This window comes from Eleginops maclovinus, chromosome 12 (genome assembly GCF_036324505.1).
Source record: "Eleginops maclovinus isolate JMC-PN-2008 ecotype Puerto Natales chromosome 12, JC_Emac_rtc_rv5, whole genome shotgun sequence".
NCBI lineage: Eukaryota > Metazoa > Chordata > Actinopteri > Perciformes > Eleginopidae > Eleginops > Eleginops maclovinus.
The window spans coordinates 18,832,776-18,857,515 of NC_086360.1; the positions used below are offsets into that span (position 1 = coordinate 18,832,776).

Here is a 24,740-nt window from a genome sequence, read left to right on the forward strand (position 1 = left end):
AAATACAAGGTCACTTTAAACACCATAGCCTGCCTAATTTTCATGTGCTCTCTTATAATGTCGTATAATTATTCAGGATTTTAAGTTTAGATTTAGAGCCAATACATCAGTGTTTTAAACATATGTTAGCCAACTGTATTAATAAAGGATATAACCAGATATAAATAAAACATTTACAGAATGATATGCGATGCTGTGTTGATTTGCTTCACGAGGCTGTACAGATCTTAACCAGCCACATGATGGAGCTCTTCCAACATGCCAACATCCTTGCAAAAGAAGCAGCATGAACTCATTTCTTCAGGAAATACAAACCAAACATAGACTACAGCATCTCAAACGAATCACCAGAAAATAATGTTTAAATGAAAGGTGCCATTAAGTCACTCTGGGTAAATAAATTGTATCAATAGGCATTAAAAATGTTCAAAGAATCAGAAGTAGTTCGACATAATATGAATGCTCTGTATAAGCACATTTCAGAAACATTTTTCAATAACAGATGAGAGAGAGAATTGCATTCGTGTCATGGTTTATTTGAAACAATAAAATAAATCGATACAAAGAATAAAATAATCATACAAATCAAAATGCTTCGATTGCTCTTGTCCAACCGCTGCCTGTTAACAGTGTATGTTTTAAACAAATTGTTTGAGTAGCGAATATTTGCTCAAGGTCCGTCTGTTGCCAACTCACAAACTCAGATAGTCCGCCTGAACCCAACACTGAGATCAGGTTGGAGATGTTTGTGCTGTCCAACTGCTCCGATTCTGAATGTAACTCATCATCAGTCCTCATCCTTTTACATGGCACTAGCCCAAAGTCTGGCAAATAAAACTCTGGATCAACAATATGATAACTTGTGTCCATCTTTCGCTTTTTAGCGTAGGACTGCGCGCCCTGCGGCTGTTTTGACTGTGCGCAACAGTCTGAGTGGAAGTACCCATTCGTGACAGTAGTCACCACATGCGTGTCCAAGTCCAGGACAGTCTTTTGGTTGGCTTGTGCGTTTTGGATAGGTAACTCCCAGGGGGATTTGTCTGCACAACTCCAACAGGCTTCCGAAACCATGAGGTCAGAGTCACTTGGTGAAAGCATTGCGCAGGCTGATGCGTCTTGGTGCGCCACCTCTGCAGGCTGTCCGTTATGCTGGTGCGCTCCGCAGTGCCAAGTGTCCGACTCAACCCCTGTAAAGTTGCAGTAGAAGTCATCGGACAACTCCGTTAAGCTCCCAGTCAGTTCAAAATATTCTTGCCTTTCACGGACAGCAGCTACATCCTGATATTGATGCGTCCTCTGCGTTTGTAAGTTTTTGCTCACATAAAACTGCCTGGCGTTTCTCAGTACGTACGTTACCAGTAAGTTCTTGTGGAGCTTGATGCCCCCTCTCTGCGTCCTGGAGCTTTGGATTTTCCTCAAAGAAATGGAGATCAGATTCTGTGCGTCAAATGCACACTCCATCCTCAACCGGGCCAGCCGTTCTTTCCTCTCAGTCTCTCAAATCGTTCGGTTCTTCACTGAAGAAATATGTTAGGCTTTAGTTGAGATTCCTACTGGATTCGTGTAGACTGTGTCCATAGCTCTCCATGTCTTCCCAGTAAGGGCATGGATTTGCAACGCTCATCTTTCCTTGCCACGCCCTCACGTAGACATTGTCCAATGGGAGGGAGGCGGTGCTTCTGTTATACGCAAATATCACTACTAGCCTCATTCAGAATGCACGTAGGAGCGGGCATGCTGCATTTCACTAAATATGTTCTTTAAATCTCAGTGCAGACTAAAATCATCACAAGTTAAGTTTATATAGAATAGAAGAAAGTAGAACGAAATAGGACAGAAAGAGAGGAGTGGAACATTATAGTCATTGTAATAGAATAGACCATAATATACATAGGAATAAAACCGATTAGAGTAGACAGAGAGTTATAACACAGAGATAAAATGTAATAATAAGTTATGATATTAGAGTATTATAGAAAACTGTAGAGAGAATATAATAGAACATTGTTCAGATTAGTAGAATGTAATAGAGAGAAATATTATACAAGATGCAACAGAGTTATTTCATAAAATATATTGTGGTAAAATAGAATAGATAGACATAAAAAGGTTAAAATATATAGGAAAGTATAAAGTATAGAATACAGAAGAGTAGAGTACTATACAACAGAATAGAACAGGAGTTAATAGACCTATATTAGGTGATAACACTAGAATTAATAGACCATACCAAATTGTTATAGAGTTGAATGGATTATGGTAGATAATAACTACATCAAGTCATAAAACACATAAGAGAATGGAACATATAGCAGTGAGAATGATATAATTCAATAAAGACTACATGGAACAATATAATACAATAGACATTAATACAATACCAAAGAGCAGAGAGTTATAGCACAGAACTGAGATCTATACAACACAGTAAATAATAAAAAAGTAACGTAAAATACAACATATAGAACTAGAGATGACTTAAATTATAGGTGAATAGAATAGCAAACCTATTAATAGAGCTCTTTTTGTACAAGTAAATCCTAAAATGACAGAAAGACCAAATAAAATATGTCCAACACTATCTTGAAACTAAAAGGATATTATAAGTGTTATGAGTATAAACAACAGATAATCAAGAAACCAGCACAAATGCTAACTTATTGTCGATTTGAATCACAAACTTTAAGATTTGAAATCATTTTCCGACTTTCCACCGATCCCCTGAACCCCACTGACTGATCCATGAAGCATCTCCTGACTGCAATCATTTTGACTTCTATACAATATAATACAATCGTGCAATATGACACTGTACAACAAAACTTTCTATATAACGCATTGTACTATACTATGACTCTATACTGTACTAAGTAACGAAAGTAATAGGATTCCTCAAAAGTCAAAACAAATATAGACACAGTTTCAATAAGAAGCATCAACCCTAACAACAGAAGATAGTAAAGTATTGTTCAGCTCTATATAATTCTAAACAACTTTGTATTAAAAAAACCTGTACTATACTGTACTATAACTTTGTACTGTAGTAAGTAACACAGATATTTCCTCAAAGGTCAGGTTGAATATATACACACTCACTAAAAGCATAATCCCTAACAAGAAAGGAAAATAACACCTTGACATTCACTTCCATACAATACTTTACAATTGTGTTCTTTAGAAGCCTTCTCTCTACTATACTGTATTTGACTATATTGGTTTACTAGACTTAGGTAAATAGACCTTTCCTCCAAATCAAAATTAAATATATACATGCAGTAGATAGGTTTTTTGTACCAATACACATGTAGTCAATTATGAACAGACTGTCTGGACCTGACAATGATGTCATCAGACCTGCCTCTGATAATAGAAATACTGTCACCGTTCTCAGATGTGTGAGGTAAAAGCTCTTTGTAGGCGGATTATCTGTCATCCATGCCCCACATCTGTTTGTGTGTACACACACAGATGGCTGACATCATACTGAACACCTGGATATGACTTTGATTTTCTGCCAGATACGTGAATTAGGAGGACAGCCACTATTATGGTTATCATGCTCTGATAATGGAGTAAATTGGAGTCTGACATGTGTGCTCTCTCTGGAATATGGTTTAAGTGGCTGGGAGCAGATTGAGATCATTTTTTATGGTACAGCACGCTACAGTCCTAGGCCCTGCTGTGGTTCCCTTGCAAGGCACCGGACACCATTGCTCCCCGGGCACTGCACAATAGCTGCCCACTGCTCCTAGTGCTAGGATGGGTTAAATGCAGAGGACCAATTTCACTGTGTGTGCTATGCTGTGTGCATGTATGTGACTAATAAAGAGGGTTTCATCCTCCGATTCTATCTATCTATCTTATGGGATAGGTCAGGAATTTGTATAGTAGAACTGAATGCATTAGACTAGTCAAATCCAAGTATTCTTAATTGAATGAAGTAAATTGGGGAAGTTGACGTTGATAAACCTAATGTAATAATATACTTATGACTTGCTTTTGTCCATGCTGTTATACGATATTTGCAAAAAATCACCAATCATCACTTTGTCCAAGTCCCACTGCCTAAACTATGTGTGTATAGGTTGTTGGTTACACAGAGGACATAGTGTAGAAAGGTTAGTATAGTGAAGAATATTGTAAAAAAGTATTGTGACATTTAAACTATATTTCTGAAAAGCTATCTCTGTCTTTTTCCAATGATAACAAAACACATTTGCAATTATTTCAGCAACGTGAATAGAATAAACTTTAAAAAACACATATTTGTTACCTTGAGGGCAAAAAGAATTATGGGTGGCTAAATGGCAATGCCAGTGAAGCAAGGGGGGGGGGGTGCCAAAATGTCAAATTGGAGGAAAAATAAACCGTAACAAACACTTTATTGAGCATCACTGAAGAGAAACAGCAACCTACAATCTGTGAGAGACAGACCCAAAGGTTAGAGCAAATGTCAAATGGACCTAGAATCAGGTATGAAGACACGCACACACTCATATTGACTTGAGTAAACGTGTAGATCATAAGACAGTGATGGCTTTGCTGGAGTGCAAAAGTACACACGGTATAGTAATTCAAATAAAAGAGGTAAGTGTTCTCCTGTATATTTTGACCTCTGTGTGCATAAAATGACAAATTGTGAAGAAGTCAAGTTGGCATACTTAAGTTAAATATTATGATGCTGTTAGAGGTTTAAACCTGCAATCACAGATTCCAGTAATAACAGATATGTTTCTTCGATGTATTTTTACTCAAATAAAAATGTGTATTCTACATTTACTTAAACATGTCATTTTTGCCTTTGTCTCATACAGTATAGTCGGTTTGTAGTGCCATGACTGATAATGAAACGGACTATGATCATTAAAACGTTCTTGATGCTCTTTTTATTCAATATCAAACTGTTAGCTTTTAATCTCTGATATAAATATAGATATCGTAAGTAGGAAATCTGATGTTATTTGATTTAACAGCAGTACGTTCTTAATTATTAATTTTCTCTTCGCTGCAATTCAACTTAAACCAAATCTTAAACTAACACTAAGATGGTGATTCTAACTTTTAACAGACATGCAAAACACATAACATGTACACTTCTATTTTATATTAAATAAAGTATGGTACAATTAAGATAGCAGATATACTAGAAATGATTAAAACAATGTTTTTCAAATTCTTCCATTCAGTTCCAACAATTTTTAAAAATCCTACTTTTGGCGTGTTATTTTCCATTATATTTGTCATGTTTTCTCTCTCAGATTTCTAAATGATATGAACAATATATTTGAAACACCCTCATAAAACCACAGAGTTGAGTTAATGCAAATGATGAAATACAAATGTAAAAACTGCATTATTGATTATAGAGTTTTATATTCCTTTTTGCAGGGCAGTCCTGATGAATAAAAAGTGTTAATTGTGTTATATTTTATCTATTTGCTTCTAAAAATGTTGTATTATATGTACCTAAACATAGTGTAATGCCATATTGACATATTTAAACAAAACCTTTCAGATTACTGGAGAAAGTTTAATTGTTACATATACTTTTTTTTTAAATCCTCTATTCAACTCTATTGCTTTGCAATGTATGCATATTGGGAAGCTTTTTTCTTACAATAGGTTTTTCTCATACTCTAAGCTCTAACTCCCCACACTGAGATACAGCAAACTTTAGAATTTCATCCCTGTCTACACTCAGATTTATTTTTCATCGAGGGTTTAGTTCATATAGCATTCATGTTGTGATTTATTGAACACTGCATTACATTGCAAAACTGTTTTTTTATGGCTGATGAAAATATTTTCTCAATTTATTTAGTGACAAACGTGTTATCTACAAATACTTTTGAGTCTAATATATAAAAAAAACATTTTTAAGCAGACTTTGAGCTATGTTGAGATTGTGGTTCTGGAAAGGTATGCAAATTAATACAGTTGTTGATAAGATAATGGCTACTTTCCATACAACAACAAAAAAACATTTAAAGTAAATATATTTTTTCAATGATAAACACAACTAACAAAGTCCTTTTAAGGCATCATTCATAATTTTAAAGGCATATGACAAGCTATTTAAGGTCTAAGGTTACATTGAGTTTATGTATGGAGCACATTTCATACCTGAAACTTTTTAAGGGCTTCAAACTGTCCCAGCATTGGAGACAGATGTTTGGTTTTTTTTGTCTGTCTCTTGAGACAAAGAGTTTTGTAAAGATGAAAAAGAAAAAACGGTTGCTTTGATATAAATAATAATTATATCTGGTAGTTTATGTTGTTGATGATTGATATTATGAACTGAAATACGCATTAATGCCAATTTAATATGGAAACCAATTTATATATATTCTCTTGTAAATTAGTTAAGATATAACTATTCATAATAGTCAACCAAGTATAGATACTTCACAGTACCTGTGCTGATAAAGTATTGTGGGTAAAATTATATCTGTCAGAGATCCTATGCAAAGGACTCAGCCCCGCCCATAACCAACTCCTTAATAACTCTAAAAAATTGGGAAATTGTAAAAATTATACTTCAAGCACTTTTAAAAAATCAATAAATCTATAGTTGTGGAGTTGTCGATGAGCCTAAACAAAAAGGAATCACATGCTTAACAAAGAGAATTCAGTCTTTCCATAGTGCGTCCTCTTAAACACCGAGCTGAGATATGCAGCTCTGTAGAAGATGCACACAATTACTTCAGAGGCAGGGTGCTTTATTTACATATGCAATATGCATAAGCAAGGTTACTGTGAGGGTGAAATAACCGCGAGATAGAAGGAGAAAAAGAGGGAGGGGTTTGGGATGAGTGTGTGATGTTTGTGTGTGTGTGTGTGTGTGTGTGAGTGGTGATGGTGGGAGGGTTTGTGGGGTAGAGGGGGAGGCAGAAAATTGGTGTTATCAATATTTAACCAACCCTTCCAGCATATTTATGGCAGACAATAGAGTAGACCTGCAACTGTCTCATGTGAGTGGAAGTGTATTTATTACAGACTGAAATAGAGGCTGTAAATAGGATGTTCATTGATATATCACCACCACACTGGCAAGGAATAACCAAAGAGCCCACCACTTGGTATACTACTGCCAGTTGATTGTTACCAAAATAAACTATAAACATGTTCTATTAATTGCACGTCAAAACCCCTGCATCACAAACATTCATTAGGCGGATATTTCCACATGTGGCAAGCAGATGTATGTAATTCAATCAGTTTGAAGAAAAAAAAGAACAGAAAAAGCTATGAAAAGAGGGAGAAGAAATAAAATGTCTGGAGCTTTTTTTCACGGACCCATGGCCTCTCTGAAAATGTTTCCATGTGTTGTGTCTGAGCACACTGAGAGCAAAGTAGGAAAACATTCTCTCCTCCAAACCACATGCAACAGATTCTTTCTGAAGACCAAATAAATCAACTCTGTGTTTCAGATCATGTGACACATTTTTGTGCTTTGTGTTATTCCCAACATATCCTGTTTCAAACCCCCCACCCCAATCCCCAACCCGCCCCTATTCCAACATGCACACACACAAACTGTGCACACACACACAACACATGCACATTCAAAGTTTCCATTTCCTGTGCGTAAGATCACCTGTACAGACAGAATGGCGTGCTTCAATGTGACATGCTCAGGCAGGAAAACAGGAAAGGGAGTTCAAGGGTGTCCAACATGAAATACTCACACAGTTAGGGGAAACCCAGAGCACATGGCAGCACTCCAGTTTCTGAAAACAGTAAGTAAAGTTTCACTAGTGTACTTTTTTTTGCTTTTGCACTGCCATCGTGCGCTCTACTTTTGCTTGTACAAAGGTGTTTTCTATTAGTGTAATAACTGCTTGTTCGAGGACAATGGGCCTACATCAATTCAGTTAATTGGATCATGCAGCATAGGTATCATACAGATTCGTTGGAAGATTTCTTGTCAAAAGTTAGTTCACTCTAATGATAAATATGAGCAATATCTAAGCAGAAGACCAAAAAAAACCAAAACATATAATTGAATGCTACCATAAATGATTCCTGGAAAGTCTGGGCATGACTCTCTAAATAAATGCACTTCAGTTACCGACAACCCTCTGAAGACCTTTTTAATTTCACTGTAACTGCGTTCGCCTATTAGCCCTTGCAGTGAAGCTTATTTGCATAGAATGGAGGCGATTTTGCACCAAATGTATGCACATATTTAGATGATGCTATTTGCTTGGCAACACAATTAGGAATGCCATTGCAGATGAGACAGGTTCTTTTTGTCATATGTGTGCAGGTTACCTTACCTTATGTACATTTGCACATAAGAGTCGACAGCTATACTAGCAGCTCTGTGCATTTATACTTAAAGGTACAGCAGTGATTAATCGCCAAATGGTAATGTCAGCCTGCTTAAATGCGAGGAAAGACAATGCTAACATACTGTATCTATGTTTAACAAGTGTAAGGTCAGAGGTTCACCGTCTCAGTTTAGCATTTTAGCATGGTTTTATTTTCTAATTAGGGGGTTTGTTGTTTTGCTTTAATCAGATCACTAGCCCTTCCGCTCTCAACTCTTCAAATCTCATCAAGTAAATATGATGCTGAAACCCGCAGTCACAGTGGCTAAGCTTAGCATGAAGACTGGAAATAGGCTAGCTCTGTCCAAAGGTAAGAAAATGTGCGTACCAGCCCCTCTACAGTTCACAAGGGTTAGGGTTAGGGTTAGGATTAACACGTGTTATTCGATTTGATTGATTTTCAAAAACATAAAATAACAAACAAGCACATAATACAAAATATTGAACTTTTTTTTTCACCCTCCAATATTTTTCTGAACTACTTTATTATCTATCCTCCATTTCTTTCCTCTAATGCCATCCATAGGTTTGACTTGGCATGTGCCATTGTTACCTTGTATTTCTTGCTATATGTGACTTGCCATATGGATCAATCGCCTGTTCTCTGTGGGGTAACACTGTTCCCCTGCGCATCTGACAGCCATCCCTAGCCCATTTACTGTCAAATGGGCTCCGCTCTCTTTGCCTGAGCTCAGATGCAGATTTATGCCAGAGCAATGCCGGTTCTTGCATATTAGATGAAAGCCTTGTTTGCATATACCCGCTCTCTCTCCCTCCCTCCCCTACTTCCCCCCTCTTTCTCTCTCTTCCTTTTTTCTGAGGCGTCACTTTAATATGTATGCAAATGGGCTGCGCTCCACGGGCAGATATGTGTGGAGTCCTGTCCTGCAGTCAGGAGGTGTAGGAGAGATTGTGTTTGTATTTATGAGGCATGGGCCCTGCCGCTCTTGGGAGAGAAAACGCTGCGAGTAGTGTGGTGGAGGCTCTGCAGTGCAGGCAGAATGCAGATATGCCAATAACAGAGGTCATGGTTGTCACTAATGATAAGAGGAGACAATTAGACAATAGCATAGCTGTAATGTAACCCCCCCTTACACCCTCTTATACATATACACACACACAGACACACAGACACACAGACACACACACACACACACACACACACACACACACACACACACACACACACACACACACACACACACACACACACACACACACACACACACACATCCCTGCTCTGGCACCAAGCGAGCGAACAGACTGCGGAGGAGACTGGAATGTTCTTTCTATTGCAGCAGCTCTTCTCTTCAGCTCTGCTCAACCTGGATGGGGGTCCTTGGTGATTGGTGTGGGTAAAATACCAATTTATTGATCCCACACATCACTCAGGGGGGGGAGGATCACTGTCAGGGGCTGAGGCAGAGGAGACAAGGTCAGGTCACCTATGAGAGAGGCACCCTTAACCCATTTCATCAGTCTGATGCTCCCCAGACGGGCCTCAAAAGCCTGCGATCAATGATGTTTCGGTAACAGAGGAAACTGAAATAAAAAAATAAATGTTAAGGCTTCTAGTTTTGTTACTGGCATCATCTTTATCTGAACATGTGTTGTGTAAAACTTCCTGTAACATTCAGTATCGCACAATCAGAGGGAAAAATCTTGTTTTACAAAAAAGGTATTCATTTCAGGATGTTTTGTAAATTATTTTTTAGAAATATCAGTGAAAGTAACAATGAAATCCCGCTATTATGTTCAAGACATAATAATATCTTGGCTTAGTGCCAATCAGTGATCTACTAAGGACACACACACACACACACACACACACACACACACACACACACACCCTTCCTCCATCATGAATAAACCATACTGTGTCTATGAGTCATATACCACCCCCACATCCCTCTCTAACCCACTCCCCCTATTCGGAGCTGCGAGAGTAAAAACGCTAATTAACGTGATGGCTAGCTCCAGCTCCTGTCAATAGCTTGTGGGGGCCTCTCACGCAGCCAAGCTCCACTGGTCTCTGGTTTTAGCAGCTCTCTCCCCAGTCGCCATCTCTGGAGGACCGGGGCCCCTCATTCATATTCAGCCCCAGTCGCAGGCACCTGGAAGCAGCCAGCACCAGCACCACCTCCACCCTCTCCACAACCCCCTCAGTGTCTATCACCAGACCCCCATTCGAGCCCACCTGTCAATGCTGGATCCCAACTACTGCGAGTAAAAGATGCCCGAAGAACTCACCCAAACCTCACCCCACACACACACACACACACACACACACACACACACACACACACACACACACACACACACACACACACACACACACACACACACACACACACACACACACACACACACACACACACACACACACACTCTCTCTCTCTGTTTTCTCAAACTAGAATCCAATTGAAACACAAACTGAAAAACTCCATTTAGGAGAAGTGGGAGCTAGAAACTCTATCTAGGAGATGACACAACCCAACTGATGGGTTGAATCACCCAACGGTGGCGAGAGAGAGAGAGAGAGAGAGAGAGAGAGAGAGAGAGAGAGAGAGAGAGAGAGAGAGAGAGAGAGAGAGAGAGAGAGAGCAGAGGGAGGGAGGGGAGCTGCGTGCCTTGGTCGACTAGCTCTGTAACCATGACAACACAGCCGGGAGAGCAAGAAACAGGAACATACAGAATCTGTTTCTGCTGAGACTTGCACATGTGGCACAGTACTGCTTTTCCTCCACGCGTGTGTGTGTGTGTGTGTGTAGGCCCTTATGAAACATACATGCCTGCTGCCTCTCCAACCAAACTCACTCGCCTGACCTAGTCACAGAGTGAGTCACAGCATAAAAGACATTATGGTTGAAACTGAAGCACACAACCCAGTGTTTAGTGGCAGCCTTTCTTCTTCTTCTGTCCCTCGTCAACTACTGAATAAGGCGAGGTAGAGGCTGGGTGCAGTATGAAGAGAAAAAGATAAAATATAAAAAGCAAGAAAGAGCTAAACATTTTCATCCTCAGCCGCTGTTTCTGCCTATTTTCTGTCCCTGTGCCTCTCCGCCGCTCCCCTTCTGCCTGTCTTTTCTCTTTCCTCTTGCTCCCTCTTTCTACAGGCTCAGTCTAACCTCCCCCTCCCCTTTCCTCAAGGGAATAAAGGTCGTAACGCAAATGATTACTCAAACCCGAGTTGCCATAGAAACGCAGTCATGTGACTAGAGCAGGCATGCATAGACCACAACAAAGAGGTGGATCAGGAACCAGCGCTGGGAAGAGCTGTAGCTCGCCTTACTGGTGCCTCAGTGCATTTCACTCAAATTCAAGCTTTTAAAAATAGGCGAGCAGCATGAAACGCAAGGGGGAGAGAAGCAGAAAAACCGACACTCTAAAGAGCTGGGAAGAGAGGCTGTAAGGAATCTAGGCTGTAACACTGCAGTGTGCCATATATTCTACCATTCACTAGCATACCAAGGGTGTGTCCTATTCATCATGTCCTTCTTGAGGCAGAGCTCAGGCGCCAGTTGTCTGGAATTTCTGTGAAATGGCGTCAGTAGTAGAAATGTAGAGGGTGGTGGATTTGAGTGCTTCTAAAATAGGAGTATGGAACCGTAACTTTTTCAGCATGCTACACTTAAATGATTCCTCCTCAAAGCTCAAAGAGCAAGAGCAGCCTGGTGTTAGTGTGAAGCTGTACGGTTACTTGTTGAAGCAGTTCTACTTCCAAATAGATTTGGGTAAACCTTAGATTTGAGAAAAATTATGGCATGTAGAAAAACACATTTCGGAAGAGATTTAAAAGAGGAAAGTATACAGAAAAGTAGGGCAACTTAGGAAGGATCTCTCTATTTTCCAACAAGAAACTAACTTGAAGCTGAACTTATTTTTCCTTAAAGGTTATCTATCTAACAAAAAAACATACAAAAAGCCTTTAATAAGAACTTAAAGAATGAAGTATAATGACTACTTCAAAATCTGCTGAGCACAACAGCCGGTATGTGTCAGTCTAAACGAGGAACCAACACCTGGAGCAGAATGAGAAGGTGGCCTGCCCCAACAGGACTCAGTTATCCTGCATCAAATCCACCCTCGCTGAGATTAGTCCTAGCCCTGGGTGAACCCAGCGACCTGTGACCATCTCCGAGACCAAGAGACACCCCCCAATACACAGAGTCAAACCATCACATTTAACAGTACGAGGGCAAAACAACAACAATGTTATGGGAGATAAATTTGCTCCATGGAAGTCAGCAAAAGTGCAGACTTGTATTGCTTTGATTTTATATGTGTTAGCATTAACATCCATTCATTTTTGCTGAGCTCCATCAGGGCTCACAGAGCAGTAGGACGGGGTACATTTTCTGGTGATGAAGTCACCACATCTGCGGTTATGAACACTGTGTGTTTCAATGTCTACGCTTTTTCTTTTTGCTCTCCCCCACACACACACACTCATACATCTGAATTCAGGCTTGCCTTCACACACCAGAAAACACTCACAGCACGAAGATGTATGGGCAAACACTTAAATACACAATCTAAAGGGGGTGCGAGTGTTACCCCCCCCCCTACCCTTTACTGACTGCTGGGCCTTTCCCTCCAAAGTCCACCTCTGCTCCCACGAGGTTTCAGGCAGCAGCTGAGTGTTCAGTGAGGTCTGCAATCATCCCGTGTCTAGACGATGTCTACTGGTAGACAATGTATACTGAAAGACAAGGAGATGCACATTCTGCACAGGCTCAATGTATAAAAGAGCATTCCCGGGATAGACCACGATGTGTTTGAGTTGGTGACGCAGTGGTTAATAAAAAAGGTTTAGAGCCAGACTGGGAACTCAGCCAACAAGCACTAACATGAATACAAAAGAAGCAGCAATATTTTTGTCCAAATTTAAATAGCAAAATATTTTCTCTTCATGTTTTAGGCTCAGAGCTACAGTGCAGTATTCCAAGTACTGTTATCACTTGATATCCATACAATAACTTTTCTACGTGTGGCTTTAAATGTCCTTGTACTGAATTTTTTCTCCTAAAGTTAGTCCAAGTCCAAGCTTTTATTATCAATACTGCTGCAGCTGGCAAAGATGTCAGGGACGAGTTAAGACCAAGAAGAGAAATACACAATACTTGTTTAACATGGACTTATTTCTTTCGATAATCTATTATTATCGGAAGAAATACGTTTTGAAGTTGCTGCTCATCATGCTTTTTAGCCATGGATGTGTACTTACTTACCTTCTTATTTATTTCTGTATAACTAATGTGTGGTTTTCCTCTATATATTAATGTGTTAGCTAATTCTGTCTTTTTACCTTTTGCTGTAACAAATGTAAATGTCCCTGCTGTGTGGGAATATTAAGGGGTTCCTGATTGTGAATACTATGTAGTTAAGAGAAGAATTTCAAATGAAAAGGGGAACATATCAATAATTTTACACAAAGTTTTCATTTTAGTATACATTAGTTTTAACTATAAAGCAAAAAAGTAATTCTAGAATTTAAGTTTGTAAATATAAAACTTTCTAGTAGACATCACTTTATTCTTGGAATCTTATTTTTATGACAAGAGGATTGGAAGAATATAACTACAACACCAGCAAAAAAGCACAGAAGCTGGAGATACAATTGTTTGCAGGGAAGGAAAAGGCTATGAGAGAACGAGCAGGTGTGGTGGGAAAGACCCAAGGGCTTCAGGGAGAGAATAGATCAATAACTAATTTCAGTACCGAGCTTCACTCGCACTGTTTTCCAATAAATGCTGGATGGAGAGCACTGCCTTAGCCCTCCCCCCACTATCTCTGTTCTATCACCTTCTGCAAGCAGGGATTGGACTCTGTGGAAGAAGGCTGTTTCCCCCCGCTGTTGTGATTGTTGGTTGGATGGATTATGTTCCTACAGCTAGTGTATTGTATAAATGTAATCCAACGTTGCCATTTCCATTACCATGTGTGCTCCATGAGTGCTCCCACAACCACTCCACATATGCCGTCTCTGTAACTTTTTTTTTTTTCCCTGCTGCCTCCTGCAACCCCCTCCCAACCCTCCCTCCCCCTCGCTCGCTCTCTCTCTCTCTCCCCCTCTCTCTCTCCCTCATTCGACCAGGGCCAGTGTTGAGGTTTTGTCAAGAGATTCAGTCAGACAGGAGAGTGAAGCGTGTGTCATGCAGGGCTGCTGCTGCTGCTGCTGAGGCTCTTCTCCTCAGAGGCTGTGACCTAGATAACCAAGAGGAGCTGGAGCGCTTGCAAGCCTTGGAGCCACTCCAGCTTCAGCAATGTCAGGAAGGGGTTAGTTGTGTAACACAATGTCCTATTTAGTTTGCTTGTCTCACACACACACACACACACACACACACACACACACACACACACACACACACACACACACACACACACACACACACACACACACACACACACACACACACACACAACCATGGTTGTTATTCTTTTAGGCGCCGTTTATTTATTACCAAAGATGGGATGTGCAGATTGGGTTTTGTACATAGCAGGAACCAAACCCCACCCCCCCCCAAAAAAAAAAAAAAAAAGAGGAAAGGGCCCCTGTATTCATCTGAATTTAAACATTAGCATTAAGAATGCTTGGTAAAACTTTCCACGCCAGCAGCCACTGCAGACACATTATGTCACAGTGAAACCGTGTCAAAACATCTACAGGCTTCCTGCCGTGTTGGAGCGTTATATTCCTTCTTCTTTTTTTTTTTTTAAGCATTCACTCAACTGATGTGTGCTGTATGAACATGCTAAATATATATAGCAACAATTATTTCACTATAAACACGCAGCCAGTTAGTCTGAGACACACTCAGCGCTGCACTGCCACTACCTGGTCAGCTACAAACTGTTACATGTTGACAGCCATAACAAAAAAAAATGTCAAACTCATATTTGTGGACAGCTTTCAGGACTCTGCTGGTGAGAAACCTGACTGTTTTATTGGTACATTTTTATGTTAAAGCGAGAAAAGCGAGAATATCCACAAATTCCACAATACTCCACCATCATGTTGAGGAGATGAAATATAGATGGAGCCTACCTAAATCTGTGACCCTGCGATCTGAGCTGAGAGAGCAACACTGCCATCTGGTGGATTGTATTGTGTGTTTGCTGTGTGGCAGTTTAATCAGAACAGCAGATTTAGCTACACGCATTACTTTGTGTCTTTAAGTAAACATACACTGGTTGTCTGGTATTTTGGCAGAGAAAACAATGATAAGATTTTAAATAAAGGCCTCAATGGTGCTCAATACTTTTATACAACTACTACAGGCCTTTTCAGTTCTTCAATTTAGATTTTCAGGTAGAGCACAAACTAGTTGGTAGCTTTTATTGTCAGTGCTGGCTCTGTTGGGGCTTGAAGCAGTCCCAGCCAGGTTTAGGGATTGGCTCAGGAAGTATAAAGTCTTTCAGTTTGTCCGGTAACGGTAAAGCTTTCACTCTGTCTTCCAGGGGCCCAGGCTGTAGGTGGCTCCTTATAAATGCCCTACAAAGACTTTGCAGAGCAGGAGGGTTCGCTTCGTGCTCTACTACGCGGCTATGCAGGTCCTTTAGAGCCTGAGCGTAGGGATGCGGGTCCTGACCGGGCACAGGGAGCTTCACTTTCACATGCAGCGCGATGAGGTCTACCCTTGCTAAGTCGAGCAACACCTCAGCTTGCTCCAGCAGCTCTGAGGCGTGGCTTTTATCGGGGCACTTCTGCAGGACTGTGTGGAGGCGGTGGAAAAGGAGGCTGTAACCTGACCAACAGGAGTCGCCGTGATGAGAGCAAACCAAAGACGCTCCGCTCCGAATTAACAGCACTGCCAGAGGGAAGAGCAGGTCAAAGTGCTCCAGGCTCGTTTGCGTCAGGGCATTCAGACAGGAGCTGGGGTCCGCACCGTGAGACAAAAGTAGCCGCGTGGCTTTCAAGCAAAAGTTACCCATCTCAGCAGCATCCTCCACGTCGGCCTCCAGAGCCTCCGTGACCACAAAGACCAAAGAGGACATAGCAGTTTCACCGTCTAAAGAAGCCGCGTTAACGTCAGCACCTGCAGAGAAGAAAGCGTCACACAGAACCATATTTGTGTTATGAACAAATTAAAATAACAAGCAAATGTATCATTAACTATATTTATCAATGATTATTTCTTTAAATTAGTAATTATTTAGGCCCTTAATGAAACTACAAAACAAATCCACTGACATTACTGGTTAAATTGAGCCTTTGCTGCCTAGATTACAAGGCCACTCCAGACATACTGTATAGTAGTTCTATAAAGTTTGTTAACTTTCAAAACAGATCATAATGAGAAAAAAGGAATGAGAAGGAATGGTATAAATCAAGGCAGTGGAGAATGACATAGTTTGACCAACAGTCTGTAGTGTTCTTCTCTTTAAATTAAGATTATTTTGTGGGCTTTTTATAACAGGTTTCCTTGTTGTGAGTCTTTATTCACACTGTAGAGTCACGTATACTGTAATGCAGCTATAACAGCATAAACAAAACATTGCTTTGAGCCGATATGGCTTATCGACAATCAGCAGCAAATAACATGATCGAGCATCTCAATCAATACTAAACAAAGAGAAGCAGGACGTCTCCATATTTGAGAGGCTCAAACTGCATGTCGGGCCATTTGAATGACAAACCTTTATTAAAACATATATATGTATATACAGTATATATATATATATATATATATATATAAATATATATACATACATTATTTTCTATTGATCAACTTCATCATAGCTCTGGACGACTTCCAAAAGTTGAATAAACTGACTTTTAATAAAGTTCCCAATGTGCGTCTTCTTTATGCCGTTGTTCACTATTGTAAATACCTAAAGACAAGAGGTATAGATATAGTATAAATAGAGCAGATCGACAACACCACTACTCTGTCTGTGAAGAAGTGAAAGACTTTGACTGTTAAACATCCTGCAGTTTAAAGTCAGTCAGTCGCTTCATGGCGTAATCACAGGATTGGTTCTGCTCCATTTTCACTTTCGATAAAACTTCTATGTGCGTATTTAAACCTGACAGCCCCTGAGTTTACTTTGATCTCAAAATGCATACAGGTGGGCAGGTGCATACTAACACAAGTTTCTGAAAGTAGTGGTTTGAGTGCGATTCAGTTTGAGAGGGTGTTTGAAAGTGGACAAGAAGGCAAAGGGAAGATGAAGGGTGTTTCACAGTCAGTACCTCTCTGAAGAAGAAGCTCGATGTTCTCTATGTTGTGCACAGTCAGTCCGTCGCTACTTGCAAAAGCATGGAGCAAAGGTGTTTTTCCTTTAGGGAAGAAACCAAAACAATCCGGTGTGAGAAGGAACCAGGGAAAGAATAAATATATTTGAATAAGGCCAGGCAAGGTTAATTTACCATGTTTATCCCATGCATTGACATCAGCACCGAGCTCCAGCAGGACGAGCAAGCAGGGCAGCCTCTCCGACTCCTCACTGGCAAGATCCAAAGGACTGCTCTCATGGATCTACAAAGTTACATCTATATTACACATACAATGCTACAGAAAGATAAGCATGATACTATGAGAACAAATAGGACTTAAATCATCCAGAGTTGCCTCACCCTGTCTCTCTTTTCAACGTCTGCTCCGTGTCTGACCAGCAGCTTCACCATGTCTGGTTTGTTCCTCAAAACTGCCATATGGAGAGGATTGTAGTAGGATACTGGGTCTGGATAGAAGAACAGAAATTAATATTAAACAAATGGAGTCTTTATCACAGATTAAGATTTCTGACAATGATACAATTTAATGGTATGTTTTTTGTTGTTGTGTATTTCCTTGTGTTTTATTTATTTACTTAGAGCTTCAGATGCAGCGTGTGTGATGACAAACTGGTGACTGAGTGTTTTCTCAAGCTGTTGTTGGTGTCAGACTCTCGCCCGCTGTATCCCACAGCAATCCAGTATAAAAGCAGATTATAAACCAACGTTTATTCTAAATTTTACATTTAACAGCACAGTACTCATTACATGTATCTATAGATTATTGACAGTTTCTGTAACTATGATCAAAGTCCAGATTATTAAATGTCAAAATACACTCTAGTCCGCCCATCTGGTTAGTATGGTTTATTTTTGCTGATTTGAAAGCTGTCAATTACACTTTGCTGCTCTCTCTCAACCTGTTAGTCAATTTATGATTATTTTTGCTTCGGTTCAGACCAAATAACCATTCTATTGGTACCAAAGAACCTTCAGTGCCAATTACCTGTCTTATAACTATCTTTACTATCATACGCTTTGGCTACAGGCCTCTCAGATAGTTAGCATAAACTATTTTAAAACATCAAGGCACGACAACCTAAAAATAGAGAAGCTTGAACATACTTGCTTGCTATGTGGGAGAATTTGTCACTGTTAACATTCCGGAAAAAGGCATTCAATATAAGTAAAAGATGAATGAAGCAGCCTCTGCCAGGAACCTCTAATTATGTCCCAGGGGAAAGACATTCTTGCTACCACCAGAGGTCACCACAGCAGAGTCTGACACGCTGGCAGATTCTGTCACAGCCTTAAGACATGCAGCTCTTTCCACTGCAATTTGCAAAAGGGAAACTTGTTCCCTTCAGTGTATATGGACAACAACTTGTTCAATTTTAAATCATGCAATCCTTGTGTAACATTGAAAATGACCGCGACACTTAGGTCCCATACTTCAAACACTCATTACATTTTCTCTATGAATTCAGGTGAAATACTGTTGTGCATGTGAAAGAGACTCCAGATCACCTATTAAAACTGCAGCAAGATGAAAGCTATTGTAGCTTCTAGCCAACAAAGCAAAACAAACAACTGATCAGTAAGCCTACTACTATAAATGATATACGATAAGATGATACTTTATTGTTAGATCAAGTCTGAAATCTTTCTTGCATCACAGCAGCAACAGATATACCTTTTGTTACAGAAACAAGTCGAAGATAATTTTTGTGAAAGTAAGGCACTTCATTTGTCAAGAGAAAATATATATTATGTTTAAAATAATCAAAAATGACTACTGAAATTGGTATATATATATATATATATATATATATATATCATTTAAACCAGCCTTTGCACAGTTTGAAATGCAGAATTGATCATTTATCATTAGGGTCAGTGTGCTCTGATAGTGTTATTTAGGGTTGTCTGGCTGGCTACTCTATTTATTTGCAATTTTATTTTAGTAAAAGAAAGTGTACAATTAATTTACAGCCCACAAAAGAAGCGATATCTTACCCTCAAAGTTTAGATCAGCTCCATAGCGTAGAAGGATTTCAGCTGCGTTCACCAGTCCATGCTCTGCTACCTTAGACAGAGCACAGCTGATACCTTCCACAAACACTTCTGAATGGGACTCGCGCTCCAGAAGCTCCACCAGAGAGCTGGACTCACCCTCAGGGCTTCTGACTCTGGACACGGGAGCAGAAGGTGTACTGTTTTATTAAAACTGTATGCAAAGCTTCCAGATCATATATGCATTGTGTACCAGCAGAGGTTATGACATTATAACTGGAGTAGAACAAACTGATACACACACAATTGAACATTAAAAATAACTACCTTTTACTGTTATGCATCTGATGAGGATAAATTGGATTTAACCTTGAAAAACATATTATTGGCTTTCTGAAAGAGCTCAATGAACATACTGGAAATAAAATGTGCTCAAAACTGAGGGATGAGACAATAACGTTTTTAATTTTTTCGCAAATTACAATAAAATACACCGACCATAAATTCAGGGTGATACCATGATCTGGGTAATCAGGAATATCCTCACAATTGACTTGAAAAAGCAGTTTGGGTTGCTATCATGTTAGAAAATATACTATAATACTACTACTACTACTACTACTAATAATAATAATAATAATAATAATAATAATAATAATAATAATAATAATAATAATAATAATAATAATAATAATAATAATAATAATAGAAAGAACTGCTTAATTGTGCTGCTACAATGGGATATGTAAGGAAAATAAAAACATACAATGTAGTCAAGCTGGAGTTTCATCTGCCTCCTGATCACTGCCGGCCAGTCCCTTTTTCTGAGTCTGACACTTCATCTTTATCCCTCACACTCATTTCTTCTTTTTCACTAATGTCCTCATCTCCTCCTGGCTTTCTCCTGCTCTGACCTTCCTGGTCTCTTGAGCTCCAGTGTGTTTTTTTTCCTTTTCCTCTTTCTATTTGTCCTGATCACTTCTCAGATGTCTTTTATTTGTTAAACAAAATGTAAGTGTAGTGGGGTGCTTGGGAATGCAGCTCAGGGCCTGACTCCTCCCCCCAACCACTCCCCTAATTAGGGCACAGTATAAATTACACCTGATGCAATTGTTCTTTCCTTTTGCTCTGCTGTCATGGTCGGTGGTGCAGTTTGTCCGGTGACTCTTTCTTCCTGTGGTTCACCGGCTGCTGTTTTTGTGTATGCCAGTTGCTGTTTTTGGCTAGTCCAGTTTAGTTTGAGTTAGTTTTTTTGTTTAGCCAACTGGGATAACCCCTTTGTTTGTTCAACCTTGTTTTCAGTTATTTCTTATTTCCGTTAGTAAAGCTCAGTGCCAGTCATTGGGGGGGTAGTCACCCTCACTATTTGTGGTGGTGAAGATCACCGGGGAGCACGAGTGAGGAACTGTTTGCTCGGTGTGGTTTGCTGTGGCTGCACATGGTGAGTATTTGGTTGCACCCTAGTGTCACGAGAAGTAGCCTGCCACCCCATTAACTGGCCTCAGCTCACTTTAGATTTAGTTTTTTTTAAATAGACTTTTAAATGTTACATTTTAGATAAAGATGTTAATCCCATTGTATAATAAAGATCATTTTGAAACTGAGTAATTGTTGTCTTATAATCCATTATTTTGTCTTCCAGCACCGTTTTCCTAAGTTTCCTTTTGATTTACAATTAATAGAAGTTACTTTATTCTGAAACACCTCTCTGCCCCTCAGTCCTGAACCTGTGTCCTACTCTTTTTATGTTTATATCCTGGGGTGCAAGTCCCCAGGTGGCGTTGTCGGTCCATCCCATTTAAATTTAACCACACCACCCCGCCACATAAGGTAAAGTGTTTCCAGGATGTGTTAAGCATAATTAGTTTATATAATTACGTGACTTGCAACTACTTTGACCAGGATAATCGTGAACACAAATGTGTATATCGTCCTCTGCCTACAGCTATTCAAAAATAATATAAATGTGACTTCAGCTTTACCTGTCCTCGTGACTTCCGCCTCCTTCCTGAAGTACAACCACAGCCATAACAGCATCAACGAGCGGCTTGTACTCGTAAATGATCCTACGAAACCCATGGAGGAAAGGCATGGCTCCTCCGCTCAACACACTTTAGTAAGTCGAAACCTAAAAAACAAAATACAACAGTATACAACTCATATCAGAGACTTAATTTCAGATAACTCCCCTAATGATTTATCGATGAAACCCATGTATTGGTTGAAAATAGGAGACAATTCACTCATTTTCTACGTCAGATGCTTTGCTACTCTGTGCATAGCATTTCACCCTCACCTTCTCAAAAAGTTATATTGTAGCCAGCTAATTTAGCATGCACATGTAAAACGTCCCAGTCACTTCTAGCATTAGTAGCTACGTTAAATGCATCGCTCATGTATTTGCTTAATTGTGACTGAAAGTGTTCGGGGAAATGATCTAAATTGTAAAAACACTCACTGATAACTTTAGTCCAGCCAGTCGTTTCCCTTGGTTCAAAACAGGAAGCTTGTCCTGCACGCCCAAATGGGTCCGACACTGTTTTCATTCCCCTTTGAAGCAAAAAGTGTGCAACAAAGGTTCCACTTTACGCTCTTTCCTCAAACGATGGCTAATCTTTTCTGCACTAAACAAACACTGTCAAGTTTACTGCTTGAGAAACAGAAAGACAAATGAATGAGGAAGAATATATACATCTGCAGTGTTACTACAGTTTTTATTAAATAATGAGAGGCATTGGGAAGCGGATGTTATTTTCTTTTTTGTGAACAGTACTTTCTAATTGACCCCGTTTTTCTTAAGTTTATCAGCTATTTTAATCAAAGCGATCACGTTATATTAAAGAGTCTCTATTCTGAGTATTTGGGCAGAACATTTATACAGATATAGTTGTTGCTGTGGGTGGTTTGGGTTTGCTTAGCTGATACTGCTCTCCTGTGGGCTTGCATCAATATGATAGGTGATAGACTTCTTCTTGCAGTCCAACCATAATGGCTAACCTTTCCTGCACTAAACGAAATATGTCCAGTTTACTACTTAAAAAAGAGAAAGACGAATACATGAAAAATAAAACCTAAATCTGGGCAGTTACTGGGTTTTTAATTGAATAATGTGAAAGATTGTCCAGCAGTGGCTCAGTCAGTAGGGGCTTGGACTGGGAATCGTAGGGTCGCCGGTTCAAGTCCCCAAACAGACACGAAATATGGAAGGTGGACTGCTACTTCGAGAGGTCCCAGTTCACCTCCTAGGCCCTGCTGTGGTGCCCTTGAGCAAGGCACCGGACACCTCCAATCCCCCCTCCCCATTGCTCCCCGGGCGCTGCACGATAGCTGCCCACTGCTCCTAGTACTAGGATGGGTTAAATGCAGAGGACTAATTTCACTGTGTGTGCTCTGCTGTGTGCATGTATGTGACTAATAAAGAGGGTTTCATCCTCCGATTCTATCTTCTAAGATTGGGAATCTGATGGTATTTAGTTAAAACATACACACCGTCTTTCATCAAAACTACTGTAGTTGCTGTGGGTGGTTTGTTTTTGCTAAGATGATACTGCTCTCATGTGGAGGCTTGAATCATGATATGCAAGAATTTCAAAAAACAAGTACACATTGAAGATGAGACATATTGTCAGCATATCATTTACATTGTGGTGGTAATCTTGGATAATTACAAATAATAAATCAGGACACAGCCCAGGCTTTTAAAAAAAAACGTTCTCTTCCAAACAACCATCCCAATACATAACATACAACATATGTCCGACCAAATGAAGTTCCCTTGTAAGTAATTCAGTAAGTAATTCGGCAAGTTTCATCTTTAAAATCTATACTACCCTTTGTTGTGTCTGAAACCTTCTGTCATGCAGTTGACTAACCATAATAACCAACCCTTTTTCATTTTGTCTACTTCTTCAGAGATCAATTCATTGATAAGCATTATGAAATTTCAATTTGATGTTCTTTCTAACAAATATGACTAGGGAAATGGTTTAGCGACGACACATCACTTCCTACGTTTTCCTTGTCCATATGGCACATTAGTCTAAGACAACAGCTTTCAGATATTTTTTTTTTTTTGACAACTACTCCATTTTGCTGACAGCATCTGGTTGGTTACAGTCGCCTTTGTCCTGTTTAGCAAGCAATCCCCTGCTGTGTCTGGCTTTGGTGACAGATGGCTCGCTTTGAGAGACGTGGAGGAGTGCTTTCTTACAAAACATGTCATTTTTAACTTATCTGTGAGTCTGATTTTCAACACAGCATATGTTAAGTGCATTTTAACATAACGTGTGGTTGCTGACACACTGTACCGAGGAAGACGCGTACAAATCGTTAAAATCCCATTTATTAAAGAGTGTGTGATCTCATATAAAACAGGTAAATGATATGACAACATATACTATATATATAAAATAAAATATCAATGTTTTGCAAAATATGTGTTCAAATATTGTTAGAAACCTAATAAATAAAAAAGATAGACATCCATTTATTTGACTGCAGTTGTGTGTGATTAAATACAGTATGATGTATGACTGCTGAACAGAAAATGGTTGATTTTAAACTCTGTCTTTAGGTGGCAGCAATGCACCACAGCTTTACACCCCTCCACTGTGAGCTTGGAATCAATGCTACACATCTGGTATTGTAAACTCATGCTTGAGTGCACAGTTTACTCATGCATTGAGACAAACATAAACCATCATGTTAATGTAGATATGGGCAGAATTAATAACAAACAGCTCTGAGAGAATCAGTTTTCCTTACCAAGAGCCCCTCCTCTGAAGTGGAAAACAGAATTGCAGTAATTTAATCAAGGCTTGATCAATTTTCATTGTGTCAATGCCAAGAAAATTATTATTTTTACTCTCAACACATCCAATCAATATAGCTTTGTTCCCTGAACGCATGGCAGCCTACCCAGAGTCCTAATGTGGCTAAAATGTCTTTTGTTATTTTCCAAACACGCTCAATTTACCCATGATTTTGGAGCCATGTGCTCATGAATAATCTACTTTATCTCTCCTTTTACAAATCTGCCAGTGATTAGTGCTTAATTCTTTGTGCACACACCTGTCTGGATTTCCCCGATGAAGCAGACAATCTCTCTTTTCCACTCTGAGATTAATTTGTACCTTTGCCACCATGTGGTCACAGGAGCATACTGTGCCTTGTCA

General features: G+C 39.6%; 2 protein-coding genes across 2 annotated transcripts; both read right to left on the reverse strand.

Annotated features, from left to right (window-relative positions):
* Positions 1-515: 515 nt before the first annotated feature.
* On the reverse strand, positions 516-1,649 carry LOC134873594 (immediate early response gene 5-like protein). The gene has a single exon (XM_063897354.1). The coding sequence runs from the start codon at positions 1,459-1,461 to the stop codon at positions 586-588; it is 876 nt and encodes a 291-aa protein (XP_063753424.1). The 5' UTR covers positions 1,462-1,649; the 3' UTR covers positions 516-585.
* A 13,609-nt stretch (positions 1,650-15,258) lies between these two features.
* On the reverse strand, positions 15,259-22,111 carry asb6 (ankyrin repeat and SOCS box containing 6). The gene is made up of 7 exons (XM_063896404.1): positions 22,025-22,111; positions 21,549-21,694; positions 19,570-19,742; positions 17,914-18,020; positions 17,707-17,815; positions 17,530-17,616; positions 15,259-16,372 (listed from the first exon to the last, which is right to left on the reverse strand). The coding sequence occupies exons 2-7, from the start codon at positions 21,656-21,658 to the stop codon at positions 15,678-15,680; spliced, it is 1,281 nt and encodes a 426-aa protein (XP_063752474.1). The 5' UTR covers positions 21,659-21,694; positions 22,025-22,111; the 3' UTR covers positions 15,259-15,677.
* Between the last annotated feature and the right edge of the window lie 2,629 nt (positions 22,112-24,740).